Source organism: Nuphar pumila, chromosome 10 (genome assembly GCF_984573655.1).
Source record: "Nuphar pumila chromosome 10, dmNupPumi1.hap1.1, whole genome shotgun sequence".
In the NCBI taxonomy this organism is placed as follows: domain Eukaryota; kingdom Viridiplantae; phylum Streptophyta; class Magnoliopsida; order Nymphaeales; family Nymphaeaceae; genus Nuphar; species Nuphar pumila.
The window spans coordinates 96071448-96081140 of NC_143258.1; the positions used below are offsets into that span (position 1 = coordinate 96071448).

Below are 9693 nucleotides of genomic sequence, written 5' to 3' on the forward strand. Positions count from 1 at the left end.
GAATTGTTTGTTATCAAAGTTCAGTTATCTCAAGATAGTTTCTCTGTACCTGAGTAGCAGCTACGGCCATTGAAAGAAGTCAAGAATCACAGCATATTATGATATGTTGCTGAAAGAAGGAAGCATCATAATGTTGACACTGTTCTGCATTTTGGTCTGTGAGTATAGAACATCAGAAAAGCATAACACATTCAAGTGCTAAGTTATTCCAATCCATTGCCAATTTGGAATACTGGCTTGGACCGATTAAATGCTTGAACACTGCATTTTGACGCTAATGCGAACTTCTTATAGTGCACAACAAAGCCATTATTGGTCGATCACTATGTTCTGGTGCAAATTTCAGCAGTGTGTTCTGATCTTGGAGAAGGTCCTTCTCTCTCAAGACCACAAGTATATAGATGCAGCGATTTATTCATACATGAAAATAAGCTAGGATTGATTGTGTTCTGGTGCACTACGTACCATCCCAGCTTATCCCATTTATCTGGATTTATGGGCCGACAAACACAACAAAAGGGTAAAGCTGTTGGGAAAACTGTACCATCACATTTAGTGATGCTTGGTTTTCAGACTTGGGGAAATTTTGTACTGGCTTGTGCAAAAGCATCTATGAGAGTCTAGAGAAAGCTTAATCAAACTAGTGAAGTAAGAAAGTTCTCGACCTTTGCTTTTCATATACCACACATCAATTGGTGAAGGCAATAGCACATCAATATATATATGCACATAAACTGCAAATGCAATGAGTGGTTAATTATTTTAGGTTTCAGTTAAGGTTTGCCTCTACAAGGGACTGTGCTTCTCTATCTTCGCTGAGCTTCTTCTTCCTTGCCTCGAGTTTGGTTTGGTTTCCAATGTCATCAGATATTGCCTTGGGCAATAAAAATCCCGACCGTTCGAGAAATGGTGCTCTATCAGGAACCAACGGCTCTCGAGCTGTGATCTCCACGCCATCATAAGTCCATAGTGCAATGATTGCATCCCCTTTCAGTCCAAGCGAATACCATCCAAGCCCTGCAATTGCTATGTCAACACTGTTAACTTCCCAGCTGATTCCAGAGACCTGGATCTCCCTTTGCTTCCATTCACCAAGTTCAGAAACTCTATCTTCTCCGGTGGGGGGCTGCATATTAGAGACACAAACACATGAATAGAAAGAGGCAAAAACAAAGTAACTTGCTCAAAACCAAACACTGAATCATGAATCTCAAGGCTGGACAGACTCGACTCCCACACCAATCAGGCAAACTTTGCAAAGAAACATCCTGAATTAATCTTGGTAGGAAATGCTTCTTGTATTATGTATTATGGTATGGGATCCTGAAGAAGCTTGAGCATCAAAATTTTGAACATGATCAAAACTTAAAACATGAGAATGAGAACCATATAGAAAGCAAAGCAAACCGAGTCAGCAGCCAACTTAGTTTTGTATTACCTTTGGTGCGTGACTAATTGTTTCAAATCGCTGTGTACGAGAGAGAGAGAGAGAGAGAGAGAGAGAGAGAGAGAGAGAGAGACCTGAAGACGAACGCCAGCATGCTTTCTCCATATCTCCTCGGCATTTTCTACCTTCCCCAAGTGAAGGGAGACGCTTGGTGATGCCCAAACTGTTACATAGATGGTTTCAACCGAGGACTGGATCAAGTCTAGCCTTGCTAAAGCACCAATATGCACAGATTGTCCTATCTGCAATTAGCAAAAGCACGTTAGTAAAGCAAATAAGTTCCAATGCAAAACCCAACTCAACGAAATTCATGTCTAAGGAGATCAACCATGAAAAGTCCCAACATAATCTGCACCTAAGGACAAAGGGAGAGGCTGGATCAAACAAACACTTGGCCTGATGCGTGGTGGTTATGAACTTGCCAAAAAGGGCACTTGCAGGCCTCTAATAGGAACTCTGATGATTTGTGCAGCTCAACCAACCTCAATATGTGACCACTAGCAGAACCATAGAAAACTTGGATAAAACCTGAAAATTCATGCCCTCAGCCTACTCACATAAGGTCTCTTGCATGTGCTGTCACTATTCCGCCAATGCAACTCGAGGTGAATCTAAGCCTAAATATTCACAATTCAGCTAGTCTCAACTAAGCCATGCAGATGAAGTTTATTAGATTCAAGTGTCAATTTGGTGTTTTTGAAGTCAATCAACAACAACAACTATGCCTTCATCCCAAAACAATTGGGGTCGGCAATATGAACCAACAAAGAAAATCATTATGGGTCTTACACATGAATCCTTCTCCTCCATTCATTTCTATCCAATGCCATGTCCTTGGTGAGGTTCAAAGCATTCATATCTTTTCTTATCACCTCCATCCATGTCTTCCTAGGCCTACCCCGACCTCTTTTAACTAATATATTTTCCCATTTCTCCATCCTTCTAACTGGAGCATCATTAGGCCTTCGTCGAATATGTCCAAACCACCGTAAACGATTCTCTCTCATCTTATTTTCAATGGGTGCAACGCCTACCTTCTTACGTATCTCCTCGTTCCGAATCTTATCTTTTATTGTATTTCCACACATCCATCTAAGCATACGCATCTCAGCTACACTCATTTTTTGAATATGATGTCTCTTGGCAGCCCAACATTCCGTATTATATAGTAAAGCGGGCCTAATAGTTGTCCTATAAAACTTTCCCTTCAACCGCAATGGCATTCTACGATCGCACAACACTCCAGTTGCACTCTTCCATTTCATCCACCCAACCTTTATCCTATGATTTACATCTCCATCAATTTCTCCATACTTTTGAATGATAGATCCCAAATATTTGAAAGAATCATCCACCGGTATTTCGTGCTCACCAAGCTTCACTACACTCCCATCACTACTTCGTTGCTTACTAAATCGACATTCCATGTATTCTGTCTTACTCTTACTCAACTTAAAACTTCTTGCTTCCAATGTTTGTCTCCATAATTCTAACTTAGCATTAACCCCAGCTCTAGACTCATCAATCAAAACAATATCATCAGCAAACAACATACACCACGGCACATTTTCTTGAATTGATCTCGTAAGCTCATCCATCACTATAGCAAATAGGTTAGCTGGCCTGACTTGGATTGGAACAACCAGGCAGAATTTGTAAGCTACTTGTGTACACTGAAGGATCCAGAAAATGTCGACTTGAAATGATCATGTGAGTCAACCAAAGACTGATCTAACTCTCAGCTGTAAAGAACCACGATAAGTGGTGCAACTCAGAATTGGTCAGCTTGAAGCTGGGGGCTAATTTGCAACTTGGTCGACTAGCCTACATTAGCAAAATCATATGAACATAATTGCATTCTCCATGAACAAATGACTAGATGAAACAGAAAGTGAAATGCAAGCAACCCACTGACCTTCATTCTGTATGTCCGGGGCTGCAACTCCTTCCTAATCTCCACTATCTTCTGTTCCTCCCTGTTCAGCCTCATGCTCATCAGATATGGATGCAGCAGACCAGGCGTATCGTACATTTTCGCATTAGACGGCAAGATCCCCTTAATTCTCAATATCCCAAGTGTGGTTCCAGGAACTGCAGCCTCTGTTAGTCTTGTTATCTTTGCACCTTCTCTCTTTGCAAAAGCATTGATCAGAGTAGACTTCCCTGCGTTCTGAGCTCCCACCACCCACACATTCCCTCGAGGACCGGCCAATTCCTTCACGAACGACAACAAATTCCTGATACCCAAATCCTTTCTCGCGCTAACGAGATGAACACCACTAAGTTTAGGGGCGCCATTAGCTCTGGCGCGGTTTCGAACCCAATTAACCAATCTCGTCGGCGAAATCTGCGAAGGAAGAAGATCAACCTTCGTCCCCACCAACACCAACTTGGGCAATCTGCTGAATTTGGATCCTTTGGCGCTTCTCCCTTTCATCGAATCGAACAAGGACTTCGCCGCCCGCTTCGGGAACGAACCATCGAAATCGACGCAATCGACCACCATGACGATCACCGGAGCGCTCGAATTGCTGGCTTTCATCAACCGAGTCGCGATCAACCGATCGAAATCGAAGTCGGGGATCAAATTCTCGAGGTTCTGGTTCTTCACCTGGCCATAGTGTCTGAGCGAATGGCAACGAGCGCACACCAACGCCACGTCTGCCTCCTCGCTTCTCTTGGCCTCCCTCGTCTGCTTCTTCCTCTCGCTCTTGGAAACCTTCTCAGCCTTCTTCTTAAAAGTCTCTTCCGCGATGTTCCCGTACCCAACTTCGGCCGGCGCGAAACCGTCCAATTTCTTCCTCCATTCCTCGTCTTCATCTTCGATTTCCCAATCAGAATTCCAATCAATCTCATCTTTGAGATCGAACCCATCTTCACTCTCATCACCACCACCATCGTCCTCATCACTATCATCGACACCATCTTCGTCCACTTCCTCATAGCCTTCGAATTCGTTGGAAACACCTTCGACTTCTTCCTTGTCATCCACAGCAATCTCCCTCTTCACATAGAAACCGGGCAAATTGGGGTTTTTGTCCTGCATGATAACTCCACAGCCAGGGCACACGGGGCGCTTCTCATCTTCATCCCTCCCCTCACTGAACAATGGGCTCTTCTCAGAAACCGTTTTCGTGGTCTTGGCTGATTTGGGTCTCGCAGCTGAGCATAGGATTGTGGGCCTCTGTGCTTGTAAAGGAGATGATAGCAGAGAGCTCCTCAAGGAAAGGAAACAGGGGAATTCAAACGAGGGGAAGGAAGAAAGAGAAGGGTAGTGCTTAGCTATGGAAAAAGGATGGTGAGTGTGGATTTGTTTGCTTCCATGGTGGAGATAAGCTTTCACATGGTTGGGGAATGCACAAGAGTGGATAACTGAATCTACAGAAAGGGTGCCCATTTCTGGAACTCTTTACTTTAATTATTGTTTCACTCCCATTTTATAAGAGAGAGAGATATGAGAGAGAGAGATTGATTGAAGGGTTTATAGGGTTTTTGGTTTTCCTGAGAAGCACAACAGGTAAGAGGAATGACAGTCCATGTGTGACAAATTTCGCTATATTCATGAAAAAATTGTGAAAAAATCGAGAAAATTACCTGAAGGTTTTAAACAGAAATTTCTCATGATATTTTTAAAGTCGCACACATATTGTTGTAAAAACATAAAAACCAGATTTTTGGTCAGAACAGCCAAAAAAAACATAAAATGTCTCCGTTTGCATCGGGAGGGTGTTGTGTTATGCCCGGAACACAAATTCACGTGTTCGGGTGTGTACTGCGGAATATCTTGGGACCCACAATAATTCATATGCCAATGTTGCCCACGATGACTTTATAATAAAATAACATATAAAAAAAGTATATATGCTTTTGATGGAAATGTCCTCCCGTAAGATAGATATGCGTTGGATGAAAATGTCCTCCCACTCCCCGTATATAGATTTGCATGTTCTGCCTTTGTTTTTAGCTTGTGTTACAACACGTGACCGCCTTCTCGTTCCTGCCTTGTGTTAGATAGAAAACTTTTTCGGGTTTGTTCCTATCTCGTGGAGATAACTATAAATCGAATGACTGGTTCGATCATTGGTGGGCGTCATAGGGGGATTTGTCGGCCATCTCTTTTTACAATCTTCTCTTCTTCGTTTTCGTTAGGCAGTATGGAAAAAAGCAATGACGCACAAACATTTCAACAAGTGTCATTAAAGCGTGGTGAGTACATTTTCATGTCATCATGCTATTGTTGAAGAACGTATGTCGTCGTCAGTGTCATTAAGGTATTATTTTGTTATTGATGGTAGATTTTATCGTTTCGACAGTTTGAAACTTAAAGATATTTGTAAAGGCGGTGGGATCTGTTGACAAAAATGCTTGGTTACAAATGCGAGTAAGGGTCTCTACCCCATCTGGTATCGTCCATTACTCAGTATATGCAATGTAACGCAAATCGCGGTTGTAGTAACATGTATATCGATTTGTGAGATATTGTTTTGTTTGTTAATATCGATTTGTAATATATTATGTTGAATTGTTGTATATCATTTTGTAAGATATTATGTATTTTCTAGTGTCAATTTGTGAGATATTGTTTTGTTTATTAATATCGATTTGTAATATATTATGTTGGATTGTCGTATATCAGTTTGTAAGATATTATGTGTTTTCTAGTGTCGATTTGTGAGATTGTTTTGTTTGTTAATATCGATTTGTAATGTATTATGTTGAATTGTCGTATATCGATTTGTAAGATATTATTGTGTTCGTTAATATTGATTTGTAATATATTATGCTGAATTGTCGTATATCGATTTGTAAGATATTATGTTGAATTGCCGCATACCGATTTGTAATATATTATGTTGAATTGTCGTATATTGATTTGTAAGATATTATGTGTTTTCTAGTATCGATTTGTGAGATATGGTTTTGTTTGTTATTATCTATTTGTAAGCTATTATGTTGTTGCTTTGATACTGTGATTCATTAAATCATTTTTTTGACTTGCATAACTAATTGATAGTCGTTGTTATATGCATCTTGAATAAATCATAGTAAATGTATGCGCTGGCTAACTCAAATTGATATTTTGCTCATGACGGTGTTGAGCATATCAACTAGTAGCAGTAAAGATGATATATCTCAATCATTAGAAAGTCATAGAGCAATGGACATTCGTACTATCGACGCACCTGAAGAAGTGAATATGTGCACTAATGATGCACATGATAAGAAGGGTGCAAGCATTTGATTCACTCTTAACTTGAATATTCCAGCAGACAAAATGCAATTTGATAATGAGGTAGACGATCATAACAGTGCACTTGACAAAGGTGCAGGTACCTCAAGTCTACATGATAGTACACTTGACTCTGTTCCCGTAGAGGGAATGCAGTTTAATAATGAGAAAGCTGCTTACAAATTTTACAATAATTATGCCTTAAAACTTGACTTCAGTGTTAGAAGGTATTCTTGGGCAAAAAATACACAGGGTGTCGTGGTGAGAAATGCATATGTTTTCTCTAAGCAACGTTGGAAGAAATCAAGTGAAAATCCAACAAGGAGCAAGCCAGATTCAAGATGTGGCTGTCAAGCGAGAATGGTGTTAAGAAGATTTCTGAATGGCAAAAATATGTAGTTCGTACTTTAATCAATGATTATAACCATGAATTAGCCGCTTCATTTATAAATCTTATGTTAAGGTCACATCGTAAAGTAACTAAAGTGCATGCTGAAATTGCTGAAATAACTTATAACACCGACATTGCACCAAGGAAGACATACAATTTATGCGTGCACATAGATGGTGGTCGCGAAAATGTTTCATTCACACCTATGGATCTAAGAAACCACTTGAGAAGAAAGAGGCCAAACAACATGAAGGATGAAGGAATATGTTCTTTGGTTGATTATCTACAAAAGCATCCAAGCAATGACCCTGGTTTTTTTAGTACAACATAACTGGATGAAGATGGGTATGTTGTGAATATGTTTTGGGCAGATTCAAAGTCAAGAGTAATCTATGAATGCTTCAATGATGTGCTTATTTTTTATACGATAGTGAAAATTAATATGAAACAGTAGACATTTGCACAGTTTGTTGGAGTGAACCATCACTCACGGAGTTGCATATTAGGCGGCACTTTTTTGTATGACCAGACGAAGAAAACCTTTGAGTGGTTGTTCAGAGTATTTACACAGGCAATGAATGGGAAGCACCCTGGAGTTGTCATGCAATTGCGGCTGTAGTGTCTCATGTATGGCCATATGCACATCACCGCCTATGTTTATGGCATATCTTTCAAAATACAACAAAGAACATAAGACATATTTTTAATCAGAAAATAGAGTTTGATAAAAAGTTTAGAAAGTGTGTACTTGAGAGCATAGATGATGTCACCTTTATGTCTAATTGGGAGCAAATTATTCAGATGTATGACCTTGAAGATTGTGTGCGGTTACAACGTTTATATGCAGACAAAGAGAAGTGGACATTGGCATATGAAAGACAATACTTTTGTGCAGGTATGATAAGCACACAAAGAGCTGAATCTATGTATGTCACACTGAAAAAAACCTTGTATTCATGTTTAACAATGTTTTGCTTCATGGAATAATATGAATTATTTGTAGACGGTCTTAAACAGAATGAGCTTGAATAAGATATGAAATGCTTCAGCACCCGCCCTGTAACTTTGGTCATGAAAATATTAATGCGACTTGCAGATCTGTATACACTAACTATATTTAAATGGACTAAGAAGGAGGTTATACGGATCATGAATTGCAACATAGAAGGACGTATGTAATATAAGAATATGCATAAATACCATATTGTATGGGAAGGCGAAGAGCAACCAAAAAAGAAAGAAGCACATGTTGCGTACAATGTTGACAACGAAATAATTGAATGTATGTGCAAAATGTTTGAATTCAAAGGTATTTTATGTCGTCATGCATTAAAGACACTTAATCAAGAAAAGATACAAGAAATACCTGAGTCATATATAATGCGAAGATTGACGAGACAAACAAAGATTAAACTGCTGGATACAAATAATGTCAGTTCATCTAATGTTGATGAGAAGTGCCACATAGCCTCCCGTTACCAACAACTATGTAGGTCACTTATGTATATTGCAGATTTGGCATCGAAAAGCAAAGAAGCCTATGTATGTATGAGAAAAGTGTCAAGAAAATTACTTGAAAAAGTGTAGTTAATTCACCATGAGTCTGTTGCAGCTCATGAAGACCAATCTAAAAAATCGGGATCGAACAACGTAGGTGTAAATCATGCTTCATCTGACCCTTATGAGAAGTTGTGCCAAAGCGTAAACATCATCTTCGAAAAGTCAGGAGTAAACGTTGTAGATTATGATAGAAATATTCACCTAGCGAAGGGTATCAAAAGGAAACTTGCCTTTGATCGCAGTCGTCGGAGGACAAAAGGGTGCACTAAAATTGGTTGGCAAGAGAATGTCTAAGAAATAACCAACCCCTAAGCAACCAAGCCCTTCGCATGAACATGAATGTAATACAATATATTGCTTCCTAAGTAAATTGTATTACGTGCAACTTATCAATATCTAACTTGTGTAATTTTCAACATACAGCAATACCCTATAGATGTGCACTACAACATTGAAACCTGCAATCCTTCTGACCTGTTTGAGTGGAACGATGACATGAGTTTGACAAGTCTTTTGGTATGTAACAATTTTGGGAGGATGCTTGTATTTCTTGTCGAACTTAATATAGTGTCTGATATTGTTCCGTTTCATGACAGACTCAGTTCAATTCAAAAGTGAGCAACGCAACACAAGAATCGTGTGTGGATTCTTCAGTTATAGAATAGTTGTAGCATTTAACTTTCATTAGTGTAAATCATTGTAATGTTTAGTATTCTATAATTCTTTGTTGTAAATCGATAATTCTTTGTTGTAAATTGATAATTTTTTGTTGTAATGTTATAATTCTTTGTTGTAATTCTATAATAGAACTCATACTATAAATATCATAAAAATCGACACTAGAAAATATATAATATCTTACAAATCGATATACAGTAATTGAGCATCATATATTACAAATCGATACGGTAATTCAACATAATAGCTTACAAATTGATATTAATAAACAAAATAATATTCCATATTTTATATGGGAACATATAACCTCCTATTGATATGAAAATGCATATTGATAGCATAAAAATCAATGTTAAGAATCAGCATATAAATCGATATTAAGAATCA

The 9693-nt window shown here is 38.8% G+C and overlaps 1 protein-coding gene across 1 annotated transcript; it reads right to left on the bottom strand.

Annotated features, from left to right (window-relative positions):
• Positions 1–644: 644 nt before the first annotated feature.
• LOC149827464 (GTP-binding protein BRASSINAZOLE INSENSITIVE PALE GREEN 2, chloroplastic-like) lies at positions 645–4871 on the bottom strand. Its single transcript, XM_090020326.1, has 3 exons — positions 3363–4871; positions 1522–1689; positions 645–1126 (listed from the first exon to the last, which is right to left on the bottom strand). Exons 1-3 carry the CDS (start codon positions 4842–4844, stop codon positions 770–772), a joined length of 2007 nt encoding a protein of 668 aa, XP_089876452.1. The 5' UTR covers positions 4845–4871; the 3' UTR covers positions 645–769.
• Between the last annotated feature and the right edge of the window lie 4822 nt (positions 4872–9693).